General features: G+C 54.0%; 1 protein-coding gene across 2 annotated transcripts in view; it reads right to left on the reverse strand.

Moving 5' to 3' along the window:
• GNAO1 (G protein subunit alpha o1) overlaps window positions 1-16,253 on the reverse strand; it is a gene marked incomplete at both ends in the record, with an annotated part of 128,310 nt that overhangs the window by 45,112 nt on the left and 66,945 nt on the right. For both annotated transcript variants that reach the window (XM_084294848.1, XM_084294849.1), the window contains one exon: window positions 679-839. In XM_084294848.1, coding sequence (XP_084150974.1) covers window positions 679-839 — 161 coding nt within the window. The remainder of the gene's footprint in view (window positions 1-678; window positions 840-16,253) is intronic.

Consider the following 16,253-nt stretch of genomic DNA (forward strand, 5'->3'; position numbering starts at 1 on the left):
TCCCTGCCTAGGTAGAGGCGGGCACGTTGGAAGGATTACCATTAGGAATGGGTCTGAGCTGGAACAGGGGGAACACTCAGTGTTTCTTCAGAGCCAGAGCAGCTCTTTATGGGCAAATGTCCTGTTTTTATAATGGGGTGAACCAAAGCCATGGACTCCATCACCATGAAGAAAACCTCTGGCCGTGGTCCCTAATGGTATGGATGCCATTGACGGTATTATGAGAATAATGCGCCGCCGCCGTAAATGCAAATACTTCCCCTACCCTTCTGTAGGGCTATCAGAAAAACAAACCCGAGAGCTGTACTGCTATACAAAGCAGGGCACCACACCCTCCTGTTATCTGTCAGACAAATGAAGAAGCCATCGGCCACGGACACGGGTTGGTCTGTCTCAGTTGGTTTGTAGAAACCAACCTTGAACAGCTTGGAAGCAGTTTGAGCACCTGGCCTCAGGGTCCTGGACCCCAGACTGGCCAGAGGGGGACAGGGAAGTCCTGCCTGCGCCTTCCTACCTTGCAGCAGCCTGTGACACATCACAGATCCTCCTCTGTAAGCAAAGCCATGATCAGATCCAGTGCTGGGAGGCAGCTAACACCTTTGGGGTCATTTTGGTTAAAATTTTAACAAGTCCAAATGCAGCTGCTTAACACAAAAATGTATCAACGGGGGTACTCACTATTGGGCCGAGTCGTTAAGTTGATATTCCCGGGACCTGTTGAAGCATTCCTGGATCCCGGAGTCTGCCCAGAGTCTCATCATAGCCGACAGCAGCTCTGGAGAGAAGGGCTCTGTGTCCTCCATCCGACTTACGACGTCGCAGACCATCTTGGCATCAGCCTGCAGAGGGAAGAAAGGAGAGGTCACACGGATGCTGAAGGCAGGAGATTTCAGAAACAGCGCACCAGGCCTTCAGGGGCAGGGGGCTGTGTATTCGGGATGGGGCTTTGGGATCCACACTGTATGCTCCAGCAGGAAGGGCAAAAGGAGGATGGAGCAAGATTTCCTTGGAAATCTTGTCCTCCTTTTGCCCTTCTCGTCCTCCTTTTGCCCTTCCTGCTGGAGCAGGATCGGGTCCTTGTGCAGCCCACCTCGTGCCAACACATATTGCTCATCCGCAGACAACTGAGCTGGCACTACATATGGGCAGAGCCTCTCGGTAGCAGGAAGAAATCCAGGTATGCACAAATACATCCTACACCTATCGGAGTGCTGCATCCCCTGCAATGATCCCTGTTTTACCAGGTTCGTGACCTTGCTGAAGCAGGGACCATCTGCAGCAGAAAGGGCAGCAGAAAGGCTCCAAAAACAGTGCTTTTCAGCTGCTGGTTTATTGCTTTTTTTGTGAATTCCTGTTCTTTCCTACCAGCCTGTCTCTGCGACGGGGGCTAACTCCTGTTAACATAACACCTTGGCTGTCTGCGCCGCTTTGTGACTCAGATGGAGAGGAATCTCCTGTGGTTAAGGAGTATGGCAGGGCGGGCAGGGCCAGCTGGTGGTTTTCGGATGGAATCTTTTTTCGGTGAGAAAAATCTGATTCACTGGAACCGCAACTTCTCCTGCAGGATATTGCTCTGACACAGCCTGGGTCTGGAAGATGTCTCAGATTTGGGATGGGAACGTCTAGACAGGCTCGGAACAGCTGAGCGCAGCCCTCCTGTGACGGCCCGCAGGGGCTGGTGCTTCCCTCGTTGGTGAAGCAGGACACCCGAATTCGTGGCCACCTCTGCTCGCGTTGCAGTAAGGAGCCCTCCCGCATCCCTCCCCCCAGGCTCCTGGAAGCCCAGGGGTGCCGGCTAATCCGCAGAGGTTTTCTTTCATAGCTTTGTTAATTGAAAAAATTGGCGAAGTCTCACATTTCTGCCAGCTGACACAAAACCAATTATTATTACTATAATTAATTGGCAAAGAGGAGCTCTTATCCTGCATTTGTGCTTACAGCAAGCTGGTGCAGACGACCTCCTCGTTTCATTACCTTTACTCACGTCCCATTTGTATATCCCTGTTGCCATCCCTGTACATCCCCATCCCCGTTTCCCCCTGGGCTGGATCTCTTTGGGCAGCTGTAGGGTTCCCAAGGGCATCGGGACGGTGCCACCTCCCCAGCCCGCTGGAGAATCAGCCCCCTGGGGTCCAGGCTACCAAAACATGAGTGCGGGATGTCCCCAGTCCTGTGCTCCCGTGTCTCTGCTGTACGAAGAGGAGATGGAAAACAAAACGAGCTGCCCTAGGGACTGTTCCTTCGGTCACTGCGATGATTAGATGTGGGGGAGCACCACGAGAACCTGGTTGCATGGCTAGGAAAGACAACGTGTATGTGCACGGCCAGGATCAAAACCCTTCTGCAGCCCCTGTTTAATGAAACTGATGAAAAATCACTGGGCACCGAGCTGCTAGCACTGGAGACAGAAGCTGCTGGAGATTTCAACACTCGAAGAGCTTCAGTTCCCCAGAACATCAGGTCCTTACGGGCTGAAGGCTCAGTACTGTATGGAGACATCATCCCATAAAACTTAATGGGGGGGAGTCTCTACGCTTTGAAGACTTTATGAACATGAAGTCTTTTTTTCACAGAATGCTTAACTTCATTTTGTAGTGCCCAGAAATCCTTCCAGCCCTCCGAACAGCCTCTGCTCATTTTCGAGAAATAGTATTGGTGACTCACGCCTCAAAGCCAAGGCAAACGAAGAACCTTGAAGAGTTCACTTCATTTCAAAAGCTTGTTTTCTGCCCCGGAGGGCTTCGTGAGCTCAGTGAATATTCATAAATCATCGGTATGGCTTCCCTGCCCTGCTGCAGCTGTAATTCTCCTCCTTCCCCAGGTTCTAAATAACAGGAGAGCTGCTAAAGGCCAGCGGGCTCGGGGCTGCCGTCCAGCTCACGGACACGCTGCTGACTTCAGCTGTGTGCTTAGCAAGCTGCCCAAACTGCTCTGCAGCGAGATGCTTTCGGTTAGGGGGGTAGGAAGCCTCTCTTATGTTACCTGCAATAAGGTAGGGGGGATTTACAGGCCTAAGTCTCAGATCTGCTCATCTCTGATGGCCTCTTGGCCTTGGTGTCCCCTCGCAGGGACAAGCATCCCCGGCCACAGGTATCACGTCTGCTCGGGCCGGCCGTGGGGCTCAGCTCGCAGGGCAGGGCGTTATTTTGGTCGATGTGAACACAGAGAAGCTGCAGCATCCCTGCAGTCCCTGGGAGTCTCTTTTGGGGACTTGAGGCTCCCTGCAGGAGCTGCAGCTGGGGCAGGAGGGCTCCTTGCTCCTGCTGAACGGGAGCAGCCCTGTCCCAGGCTGGGTTTTGTTTTGCCCAGCGAACCATTTCACTCTCGATTTTGTACACCCAGCAAAAGCAGGGGAAAGGAGCAGCTTTAAAAATACTCCTCCCCCCTACCAAGGATAAAACCCCTCTGTCAAGGAGCGTGGGGCCATCCGCGAGTCCATGCATTTGTTAGATGCTTTAACGAGCAATTAAGGAGCCAGGAAGAGCAGATCCCCCTTTCTCTTCTGGCTCTCCAGGCTGCATCTCAAGCTGGGAATGACATTAAAATCTGCAGCCCCCTCCGGGCCCAGCAGGTAGGTTTTTAAATACTGCCTGATTGACTTTTCTCCTCGTGCCTCCCCCGGGCCTGGCGCTCCCTCTTCTCCCGAGGTGAGAGGCGCTGAGCCTCCTGCCACGCTTTGCGGCTGTGCCGAAGCGAGCAATTAAATAAAGCAAAACAAACCAGACCAAGCGCCCCCCCAGCCGCCTCCCGCCCCGCCTCGCAGCTCCCATCCGACGGGGATTGAGTTAATGAATATCACGGTGGTATTTCAGCTACCTCCGGAGCTAAAAATAAGCAGCCGCCTGCCCCTGGGACCGCTGGAAGGAGGCACAAAATGGTGCGGTGCTTCCTCCTCCAGCCCTGCCCCTGCACGTCCCCAGAGCCTCCCCTCCGTGCTCTCGGGGTGGGTAGCACTCGCCATCTCGTCTCTGGGGTGATGCTGAGAAGGGTGCTGTGATTTCCAGGCTGGTGGGCACGATTTTCATGCCTCCGAAGAGGTCTCATCCGCTCGGTTGAGTCTTGGGAGGCTGGGAGAAGCTCGCTCAGCTCGCTGCCTCCTTAGCTGGGTGTCGCGGCAAGGGCTGGGGTGATTTAATGTGGAGCTGACGGGTTTTGGGGTTGGTGCTGGTCTCCTTCAGGCTGGTTCTGATCTGGGAGGAGCATGACCCCCGGCATCCCGCCGCTACATCAAGTGGCTGGCGTTTTGTCACTGCGGGTCAGACCCTGACCTCAAGCTGATTGTCTTTGGGTTATTCATTACCGAGAGCAGGACTCGTTCAGCTCTGTGTCACTCCCGAGTGCTCAATGTGTCCACCTACAGCAGGAAAATCGCAGCTGGCTGGCTGGGCGTTGGCTGTGAGAAAGAGCCGAGCTCCCAAACTGTGGGACCACAAATCACATGCTCGGTCTCTAACGATCAAGCTAAAAGACCAAATGGCCCCTTGTTAAAAAGCAAACCTACGCTCCTGGGGAGGAACGGCTGGGACAAAGCAGAGTTGACAAGGCAGTGAAGTCCCCGGACAGAGGTGAAGAAGCAGCTTGGTAACTTTCTGGGAAGCCACCGAAACTTTTCTCTTCACCCTGCATCTATCCGGGCATCAGACATGCGGTATAAAGCCAGTTCACACGGGGAGCTGCTTCCTCACTAACCTGGACATAACTACGGTTATTTAATTGTCTCCCATATGTCATTGTCACCGAGCACACAGGGGATGTGCAGCAAGCAAACTTACGACTTCGCTTGCAGCAGCCACACACCCCAATTAATTTGTTACCTTGCTGGAAGGAAGAGGGGCTCCCCATAGCAGGCAGACATTACCGGCAGTCATGTTTGTCTGTGCAAGCCATTATTTTTCATCATGCAGATATAAATCACTCCTAATTATTTGTTCCTCACCCAGCTACGATCTGTGCCTGCAAATGTCAGCGGCGCTGCTCATGCCCCTGCCGCAGCGTTGCACTGAAGTGGGGCTCCAAGGTCCCCATCGCTCTGACCATCCGGCTGCGACCCTTTGAGCTGTCTGGACATTAATTAGGGGACGTTTTTCCCCATTAAGCAACAGTCTTCTGGATGGAGAGACTTTAGGGGAAAGGGAGAGACTTTTAGGAGAGACTTGTAGAGACTTATGTGGAGCTATGTGGTACAAATCTGCTAAACCTCACACAGCTGCACTGACTTAGGCTCACAGGAGAGCTGACCCCGCTGTGCCATACTGTATGGCGCTTTCTTTGGAGAACTAAATCTCAGTAAATATCATTTTTTTGCTGTTATTTACTCTGATTAATCATACATGCCACTCAGCCCATCTCAAAGGTTAACACTAGGGCAATTTCCTCTGGTGGCGTGTTGTACTCCAAGCTGCATCTCAGCATTGCAGAAAAAGAGAAAAAGAGCAGCATTAAACCTTCCTGGTGGTGCAAGAAAAATCAGAGATGTGGTGCTTGCCATCAGCAAGGCAGTCTTGCGTAACCCAAAAAAAAAAAAAGAGGAGTGGCTGTGGCCAGCCAGGAACCTGGGTGAAATCGAACTGATTTACTGAAAGCATCCAGCAGCTGCAATGGATGTCCCTGGAGGGTGGATTTTTTTGGGGGACCAGATCCTGGCCTCGAGGCACAGCTATGTGCATCTCTGCCACGCCAGGGAGAGAAACGAGGGCCTGTAACTCGGGGGCAGAACGTGGCTCATAAACCAAAAACCTCCTCCTTAGGCAGCAGCTCGGGAATCTGGACCGTGTTTCACAGCTGAAGTGTGGCTGCAGCACAGCAAAAGCTGGTTATTTTCACACTCCTTGCAGCCTGAATGAATTCTGGAAACAAAGCAAAGCTTGGGAATACGCCTCTTCCAGAGGCAGTCAGGGCCCGGGTCCAAGTCCATAGGAGTTTCTGCAGGCACTGAACAAACAGCCACATGTATGACTCTCCCCCTCACACTCCCCCTCTCTCACACATCTGTGTCTCAGTGCTGACCCCCCGAATCTGTGGAAATCTGGCACGAGGCCATCGCTGTGCACCACGGCAGTGCTGGCCTTCCCCTCCTTCAGACACCCACCCGCCTCCACGCTTAGTGCAGGCCTCCCACCTCTGCCGGGCACTGGGCTTGCTGGGCACGCAACCCGACAGGCCCTGGAAGGTGCTGAGCTCTGATAAAAACCTCTTTAGTGCCTTGAAGCCTAACCCTTTAGGGCACACCTCGAGGTGAGACCCAAAAACGCATCCCCCTGCCTGGACCTGGTGTCCTCAGACAGGCCCTGGCGGTGCCTGCAGCCTGCGGGGCCTGCGGTGCTCTGGCACCGAGGCAATGCCCGTGGTGCTCTCTAACGACCTGCAGGCAGCCAAGCCGAGCCCACCAAATTCAGTTAGCTCTGGCTGCCTTTCCACAACATCACGCCAGCCCGTCTTCCACCCTGCCCGTGTCCCAGGGCTCACGGGAAGGCTGGGCGGCTCGGGCGCAGGGCTGCTGGCAGGCAGTGTTGTGCAGGGAGCAGCCCAACAGCCCTGACGTGCACAGCTCTCCTCCCGAGGCCGTGCTGTCTGGCTCGCAATTAGCAAAGACCTGGTTTTTATATCCTGCTGGAGCCAGGACGGGCCCTTCACCTCGAACTGCCTTGGCCAAGCAACGTGTGTGTGCCTGCTGTTTGGTCTAGGAGCTCCCTTCCTCCCGAAACGCCGCTGCTGCCGTGCTTTCTGCCCGCTGCTCTGCCTGGGGAGACACCGAGCAGGGCTGATAGCGGAGGTTATCACGGCTCCAAGGCAGCTTTGTCTTCGGTACTACTTCGGTTCCTAGCCATTCTGTGTGATACCGCAGCCAAATAAAGCCGGCGAGCCCTTATGTGGGTACAAGCCTCGTTCCCCCTTCCCCGTTTGCTTGGCCCCGCTGACTGTGCCTGGCAATCCTGGGAGCTGATGAAGGGGAACACAGCAGAGAGAGGAGCTGGTTTTCCATGCAAGGATGGGAACGCCAGGAAGCGTGTGTGAAATGGTCTCAAAATAGGTCCTGAACCACTAGCTGCACTGAAGGGTAAGGAAATGCCCCTCAGAACCAATTTCCTTTTTCTGTCGCAGGAAACCTCCTCCTTCATATTATATCCTCATATCCCTTTGCGAGGGAGCAGGTGGAGGCTAACAGGTGAAAAAGTGGCACCTTGTCAGCATCCCTCTGAGGACAGACACTTCGGTGGCTCCTCGGACCTACAGGCACCAAGCAAAGGGCCTGGGTAAGGGAGACCCGCGAGCCCAAACCTGATCCTGTGCTCACGGAGAGGGCTGGCGGTACCTTCAGGCACACACAGCGCTGCCCACCAGGGAGAGGATGAGCGAGGGAGGTGCAGATGGGGGACATTACCCGCATGGCTTCCTGCTCGGCAGGGAAGGGCTCTGACGCGGCGGCGAGGAGGGGACTGGGAGCTTGGAAAGCTGAGGGAGCGAAATCCTCGCGCTGCGTTGCTCTCGCTGCTCTGCCCTTCTCCTCTCTCCAAAATTGTCTCTGCTGGGTGGAAGTCCATAAAATTAAGCAGCGGCGGAGTGCTTATGGTGCAGTAAACGGCAGGGGAATGTCTGATATCCCCCGGTGGGAGAGCAGCTGGGGAAACCGCATCGGCTCCTGCGATGTGCAAAATAAATGAACTGTCCTGCAGTCCCTGCCAAGCGACGGGCTGAACACGGGCTGGGGGCTCCGGGAACACGCTGGGGTCCCATGGAGCCTCTGCTGGGTTCAGGAATTAGCCCTGGCTTTAGCCTGCGCGTTTTCCACTCTTTGGATGTCTTGAAGATTTTCCACATCAGCATCCCGCCCGCTGCAGGGTGGCAGGGCAGGGGGGGGCCGAATCTGTCCTGAGAGCTCTCCCAGCCACAAAGGGGAAGGGGCAGAACGGGAAAAAAGCCCCGGTGCTGGGAGCATTCTCAGTACAAAGCAGGATTTTTTAACATCCCTGGCTAAACGCCGCTCTTGTATGATGATTTATAGGGCAGCGTCCTCCTGCCGGGAAGCCGTGCGGTGCGGGAACCCAGTAATTAGCGCAATGTTCAAGGCTCAATGCTGAACGCTGGGTGCTCATATCCACTCCACAATTAATCCAGCAGACTTATCAGCGCGTCGTATGACGAGGGACCAAGTCTGTAGGTTGCAGCTCCCTGAAGGAACTGCTGGTGTCTCAACCAGAAAGAGCCTTGTTTCACTTTATGGTCCTATTTCACTTGGAGCTCTGTATTGAAGATATGTACTTTAGAGGACAAGGTGGACAGAAAAAAATCCACACACACCAGAATTTCAGCTTTCCTACCAAATTTCAGCTCCTTGTGGCATCCTTGTTGCCTTTTTTTCTTCGCTGTAAGCTGGACTTGCACTTGGGATATCTGCTTAGGGATTTCTTCCTGCTCTCCACTGAAACAGCCACAGCAGGGGGTCGGTGGGGTGTCCACTGCCCACGCCGTCTGCCTGACAGGGTGTCCCAAAATTATTTCTTAGACCGATGGTGGGAGAGCAGCTATCACAGATGCCAAGTAATAATGGATTTTCCACTTGACAGCAGAACTTAAAATTAGATGATGTGAAAAATCAGCTTGGATCAAACATTTCCCCCTGCCGCCTTCTATAAAGCCCCCCAAACCTCTGAAAATTTCATTTCACACCCAGTCAAAGCACTTTCCTTGAGCCCTACCAATATACTTCGTCTTGGTTTTGGTTTTTCAGGGGGTGGGAGGTTATTGTCTGCAATGCAGGCCAATTTTCAAGCAAAAAATCTGTTTCCAAATGAAAAGTTGGAAAAAATCATCAAATCACTCCAGCCTTTCAGGACTGAAAATTTATTTTCTTCCTTTTGAAAAATTCTCCAAATGTTCAAAGAACCTCATCTTGGCCATGACTACCTCTAGATTTTGATCTCATTTAACAAGTGTTTTTGTTTCCCTTTAGTCTGTTTTTCAGTAAATTCATCAAATATTTCTGTCCAGGTCTAGCAATAAGCACACCAGGACCCTGCTTATCAGGCATCCTTTGTTTGCCGCTTATTTACAGTTTTAATTTGGATTCGACCCACAATTTTCTGTCTTTCCATCTGGTATTCCTTCATCAAATGCCTCACAAGATGATCACCGCTGGGTGCAGATGAAAGGGTTTTGCTCGTGTTCGACTTGAGCTTCACACGAGCAAACGGGGCTCGCAAAGCCTGACATCTACACGCCCCAGGAAATTGCGCCAGAAACGGCTTCCAAAATTCAGCGAGGCTGCACGTACCCCAGGGAAACGTTTGAAACTGCCGTTCTTAAAGCTTTGGGGATGTCTGCAAGCCCCCAGAGTAAATCCCAGTGAAGCAAGTCCTTCCTCCTCAGCTTCTGGAGAAGAGCAAGAGCGTGTGGACCTAGGGTCCAGTGGAAGCACAGCGTGGCAGGATTAACGTTGTAGACAATTTTTTTCCAGTTCCAGAGGAAGGAAAAAGCTCCGAGGAGGGTTTATGGTCAGGATGCACGTACGCATGACGAGAGACAGGATGGCACTGGGGTTTTATAGCTGTCCTGGCAGTTGGCTGAACATTAACTACCAGGGCATCGCGTACGGCAGCGAGGGCACTTGGGGAACTGAGTCACTTCTGCAAACTCGCCTCGGCTTCCTCTGTTTGTTTAAAAAGTACGTGGGGAAGAGGGCCCCCAGAAAAACGGCAGCGCTCTGCTTTACACAGCTTTCCCTCCCAAGCACGACGATCTTCTGGGGAGCAGCTATAAAAAGAGAAGATGGAAAATCTGCTCTGCGTTGTGTGCAAACCTGCAGTTGCTCCAAGATGTTCCCTGGCAGCGGCTCCCAATGCAGCTAACGAAGGCAGCTGCCCCAGTAACGCACACACCTACTGCCTCTGACTACGCTGGGTTCATTCCTTTTTCTTTTTCTTTTTTTTTTTTCCTTTTCAGTCTCCAGCTGCACACAGGCAGCGATGGAGCCACATGGAGATGCTGGAGGTCTCCGTGCTCACGTTAACGTGGTGCAGGGGATGGGCTGAGATGAGACGAGAAGCAATTTGCTGGTCAGAAGGTTTCCCCCATGACTTATCATTCCTACAGCCTTCATTTACCTTCCCTACCTCTTCATTTCCAGCTGCTCACAGACTTTCTTTGCAGGGAAGACCAAGAAGCCTGAGAAATGGGGAATGAGAAGCATTTGGATGTGGTCCTGCTGGGAGGAGAAGAGGAATCTGGTGGGGTCCGTAGGCCTGCTGAGGACATGGGTGCAGAAGTGGCTGTTGGAGGTGTTTGTGGCTGCCTACGAGCCCCAGTTTATAGGGGATGAAGGACAAATTTGCAGCTAAATCTCTCCTGCGCTGCTCTATCTCCAGTAAAATCGAGCCCCCAGTGCCTGCAGGAGGCTCGGAGGAGCTGTGCCTTTGATCAGCAGGGCTTACAGAGACTCACCCTCAGCAAGTTTCTGCTCAGCAGAGCCAAGTCCACGCTCACAGACTTGCTTATACGTGGTTCCGCATTGCTGCAGAGAAACATTGTCCTATATTTTTCTTACAGGAGCAGCAAGAAAGTTCCCCAAACCTCTGGCAGGGCACGGATGGGAGAAGGAGAAAGAGGGCAGGAGGGAAACCTGGTGGCCTGGGGCCACCTCTGGTCACCTCTGTCTTGTCTGTGCCCATGGCTGGGCACAGGGCTCGGGGTTGGTTTCCTGCCAGGCTGAGAAATGGCACAGAAAGGCCACTTCTGGGGAGCCAGGGGTGAGCGTTTCCACTCCAGGGGAATCTGTGCTCAGGGCTATTAGCAGGAACTTTTATTTTCAGAGAGGGTGGATAAATGGGACTTCAGGTGCAGCATCGGATGACAGGTTAGTCTGTAAAATAAGATGCCAGCAGAGAAACATCTTTGGAACGGCTTAACGAGGATAGGCAGAAATAGGCTGGGGGCCCAGAAGAAACCTTTGATGCTGTTGTGTTTATTTATTATTCATTCTCCTGGCACGAATATAGCATCAAAGAGTGTCAAAACCAAAAGGCCCATAACCTGCCGTAGCTGGATTAGTCCTACATCTCCGTGACCACAGCGTCATGTAGTATTGGCAAGGGTGCCAATCGCTCCGGTGAGGATGTACAAGAAGGGATAGGAAAATCTGGGAGCATCCCGAGTCTCAGCAACGATGGAAAAAGGTATGAAACAGCAAAAGTGCTCATCCCTGCGTATCCCTCTGTGCTACGGGTGGGGAATCCCCCTAAGGCACGGCGCTGCCCTTGCAGAGCATCTCCAGCCCCTCACACCCCTGTGCAGCTGCGGCCAGGCAGTGCTCAGCTCCGCAGCATCCTCCTTCTGTGCTCTCCTCCTTCCCCTCTGCTGCTTCCCCCGCTCTTTGCGGGAGCCAGCCCGGCTGTGCCAGGCATCCAGCTGCTGCAGCTGGGAGCCCCCTCGCGTCCCACGGAGCAGAGGATGGCGCTGGCATGAGGAGCAAGGCCTAGACGCTGATTTAAAAATAAAATAAAAATATATATCTACATACATTCATTTTTTTCTGCAATACTTTTGCTGGTTTGGAAATATTTCAGCTACCAGCAGCGGATTAGGGAGCTTCTTTCAATCAGCTTTTGTTTCTTTTTTCGTTTATATCCACCTTTGCAGCAGCCTACAAGGAAGCCTTCACCCCGTGGGGGCCCCGCAGCAGCCCCGCACCTCTCCCACGGCCACACTCGGGGCAGGAGGAGCTGCACAGCTCCGAGCTGGGGGGCTCCTCGTGCTGCTCCCCGCCTCGTCCCGTGGCACAGGGCAGGAAAACTCGGAGCTGGGCTTGGAAAGCTGCCTCTGCCACCACCACCAGCCTCCAGCAACGCCCCTGCATGCGCGGCGCTCCCCGGAGACGCAGGGCACATCCCCAGCGGGGCGAGCGATGCCATGGAGCCCGTGGCTACTTTCTGCGCTGGCTACGAGCCCACTGCACCGTTGTGTGGTTAGCCAAAATAACCTACAAGTAGTTGGGAGCAGGCAGAGCGATCCCAGAGACTCCAGCCATCGCAGGGGCTTTGTTTCCAAGGCGACATCTTGTCTCCTAGCTGCAAAAGGCCACGGGAATGAAGGCAGCCTATGGAAAATGAATAGCTCGGTGACAACAACAACAAAAATCTGCCGGGGAGCGTATCGGGAAGGGAGGGAGAGAGGGGTGTCCTTAGGGGGGGCAGGAAAGAGCCAGGAGTGGCTGCACGGAGCAGGGGAATGGACAGGGTGCGATTTATCCCCCGAGAAGCCCGGTCCTGCCCCCATTGAAATGCACAGCGCCGCTTCCATCGCCTTCATGGGAGCAGGGGAGCTTGCACAAATCAGCTATTCTTTTCTTTCCCCTTTTTTAAGCTACAGTGTTTGAAGATCCGAGCTAGTTAAAAATAATCCATTGTCCGAGGCAGAGCCTTGCCGGGGCCCGGGAGCTCTGCGGCACCGCTGGGAACCGCGCCGGGTCCCCGCTGCCTCCTGGCCCCGCACCGCAGGGCAGCGGGACGGGACATGCCGCAGGACATCCCTCACAACCTCCCCATTACAAAGGAAACCCTTTTCCCCTCATTTTGGAGGCTTCCAGAGCTGTACAGCACGTTACCCTGAATATCCACGTCAACCCGAGCTGCAGAATTAACCCGGTTTGGTTGTGCTAAGGCTGGAAGTGGGCTGTGGGTGAAGCCTGTGACACCCGTGTCCCTGTCCCACAGCACCCTGCCTGGATGAGGAAAGGCTGCGGTGCCATTTATTGTGCTCCTCGCCCTTAAGTGAGTGGCTGCAGTGGTAAATGTCCCTGGGATTGTTTATGGGATTTATATCAGACTGGGAGAGCAGACTTTGCCTGCAGATGCCCTGCTCTTGCTTTCCCTTCCCTGCCGTCTCACAGGAACGCCTAAAAGCTTGGGGTGGTGAATGCCAAGCCAGCTGCTGGATCCTTGGGTCAGGCTCGGAGGAGGAGAAGGAGGAGAAGGAAGAAGCGTGAGCTTTTCCCCAGGCTGGAGCCAGCCTTGGGTCAGCACAGCACAAGGCAGCCCTGGCAGCGTGGGCTCTCCCCAGCCCAGCAGCAGGAGCAGGACGGGATCTCCTCCTGCCCCTGCTTTCCTTCACCCCCTTTCCTCCCCCTCCTTTTCCTCAGAGGCTCTTCTGGATGATGAACGACTTGCCCATTGATGTCCTGCCTGACGCTGAGACATTTTATTTAACGGATGTCTTTCCTTTGTACCTCCTCTCAATCAATACCATGCGAGCGAAAGGTTGGGGAAGGCAGAGCCGCTGCCTCAGCCCGGCATGGGAAATGCTCCCCCCGTGCTTTTTTTTTTTTTTTTGCACCCTCTGCTGTGGGCAGAGCAGCTCCGCACGGCTGGATGACTGCTGTTTATTATTCATCGTGGTATGCTATGTGGAGCTCTAGCTGAGCAAGTCTTGAGACCGAGTGGGTTTGCTTCTCGCTCCCTCTCCCTGGAATGGTTTTCTTGCAGCTTAGTGCCAGGGAATTCCTCCCAGACCGCCCCAGCTGGGAGCAAACCTGGACAACGGGGAGCTCTTGTGGCCTGGGACCGGTAGGGACAAGACTCAGTTTTAAGAATCACAAAAAGCATCCCTATGAGCAGCCCTGAAAAGCTGTAGCAAACAACAGAATGATACGGCCGGGGTTTATGGGCTGTGGTGACTTCTCCTTGCCGGACAAGGCTTGCTGTGCTTCAGGAGACAGCGATCTTCCCCTGGACACAGCTAACGATGCCAGGGGCTGGTGTCTTGGGTGTCAGATCCTGACACTGTTTGCATCAAAACCAGCACGTGCACAATCCTGACGTGCCTGAACTCCATTCCTAGAGGAAATGATTCCTACAGGCCAGATCCAGTTTTCACTTGCAAATACTCCAGGGCCACTCTCGAGGCTCCCAGCCACACTTAAACGCACCATGTGCTTCTTTGTTGGCACCACCCTCCGTACAACCAGCTCTCAGAATAGCTCATAATATTAATACCTGGGTTGGGATTTTCTAAAGCACTTGCTATTGACCTAACCTGAGCCACGCTGAGCCCAACAGTAGACTGCTATCAACAGGGCAAAATGAAGGCTCCTGAAAATCCCATTGCTTAGGCATAATAGAGAAAATAGGCTTTTCAGGACGGATTTTTCCTGGCTTGTTAAAAATTCTCATCTAGACTTCTCTTAAAATGAACCAGCTCGGATCTTTCATGGTATCTGCAGACGGCCAGGCTTGCCATTATGTCTGAATGAATAAGCGTGGTCAGAGCTGGTGGTGCGGCCAGCTGGGTGACCAGCTCCTGCTCACGGTTTGCTGGCTGATTTCTCACCTTGTTTTACTTCAAGAGCCCTCAAGCAGGTGACAATGCAGCTGTTACCCTTGATCCTAATACAACCAGGAGCTGAGCTCCTGTTGGACAGCCTGGAGCACACCAGTCCCTTCCGGAAAACCTGCCCAATTTTCTGTGCCCCCCTCGTGGCATCCTTCCTCTGGCTTAGCTCCTTCCTCTGGCTTAGCTCCTTCCTCTGGCTTAGCTCTCCTGCTCGCTCTTGACAGACACACGCACAGCTTGGTGTCCAGACCCGTGGCACAGCGATGCACAGCGCTCAGATCCCTTCTGCAGATACAAATTGTCAAGTTTTACCACCTCCCTTTCAGCTGCTATCTTCAGGTCAAGCTGGAAACGCGTTTCCAGTAGGTGTTGGCCGACCAGAATAAAGCTCTCCAGAGCTCCTCGCCGCTTCTTGTGAGCCACCCCGTTTGGTAACGAGGCCGTTGCTGGAGCAGCGCTATGTTCCTCTGTCCCTGCCAAAACCCCACTCCCTCCTATTCAGCTCCACAAGATGCAAAAAGCCCGGTGCTGCCAAGTGTCCTTTCAGCTGCCAGAGGAGCAGCAGCTAATCAAACGAATGAAAGCGCCGGGCCGAGAGCCCCAGCTCGCAGCTCGCTGACCCCAGGCTAGCAGCTCGGGGCTCACGGCCGGCTCCGAGCGGCTCCATCCTCACCCCATCCCTGCACGGACACCGGGGAGGAGCTGGGGACAGGCACGGCCTCACCGGCCCCATCCCTGCCTGGGTTATCCCCCGTTGCGAGCGCTGCTGTGCTGATCCCGGAGGCACACCATGCTCGTGTTTGCGAGTCCTTTTCACAAATCCCTTGCTGCAGTGCCAGCTTCCTATCTCTCCCTGCGCCCCCTCCCCTTATTTCCCACATCGGAGAGAAAAGCCTCATGCTGGGCTTTTCACGTCCCTCGTTCCCAACGCTGCCGGGCGAGAGGCCCGCTGCTACCTGATGAAACCAGCATCGCCGCGCCGCCTCCGCTGCTGCCGGGCACTCATCTCCACCAGCTGAGGATGGGGTTTGTTTTCGGCTGCTTCCCCGGGACATTCTTCCATCTCTTCATTTTTAGCACTGGCATGAAGTATTTAGAGCATAAAATGACTAATTTGCCTCTCTGCAGCCGCTGCGTTTTGAGGCCGTTTGGGAATTGCTGAGGTTCTTTGCCACCTACAGCCCAGTGAGTTTATTAAAGAGATCTTACGTTTCCGAGGCCCTTCGTAGCCCAAATAACTTCACACAAACCGCTTATTTGCCACGGAGCCATCACCGTGCAAGCGGCTGGGACACGGATTAAGGGCAGGGGCTGAGGATATCCAGGCAGGGCCTCGATACCACACCGAAAGGTTTAGGACAAGAAGTGAGAAGACGGCTTTGCCAAACCAACAGCACCAAGCTCTCCCTTTCAGCTGGAGTCGCTCCAGTGCTTTTGGCTCTCCTGGTGCTCTCAGACACCGCGCAGAATATTTAAGGAGGCGAAAAAAGTAATCTGCACGCTCTGGATTTCAGCCAGGGCGCCGCTGTAAACGCTTCTCCTCTCTTGCAAGGAAGCGCCGTGGGCCTTGCAAAGGTCACGGGCGCTCGGCTGATGGGTTTGGTGTCCCTCACACCCACACGGTGCCCCTTGGGGCGCAGGAAGGCTGAAACCAACACCGAGTGCTGAGGGACTGGGCCTGTGGCAATGGGACCTCACCATGAGCAGAGGTGGCATGTTGGCCTTCTGGCTGTAAAATCCACCTGCAAGCTCTGTGTGAGGCTGGGGATAAGAAACTTCTGTGCAACCCAGCCTAACCCAGCTTCCCTCCTGCGATTCCAGGTCCCTCCAAGTCCCAGCACCCTTCTCTGCCTGACCCCTCAGGCCGACAACGCACACCTTTATCTGCACCGGGTTTGTGGCATTTCCAGGCCCTTGCTGCACCTCAGCACGTT

This window comes from Netta rufina (assembly GCF_964035555.1).
Source record: "Netta rufina genome assembly, chromosome: 13".
Taxonomy (NCBI): Eukaryota; Metazoa; Chordata; class Aves; order Anseriformes; family Anatidae; genus Netta; species Netta rufina.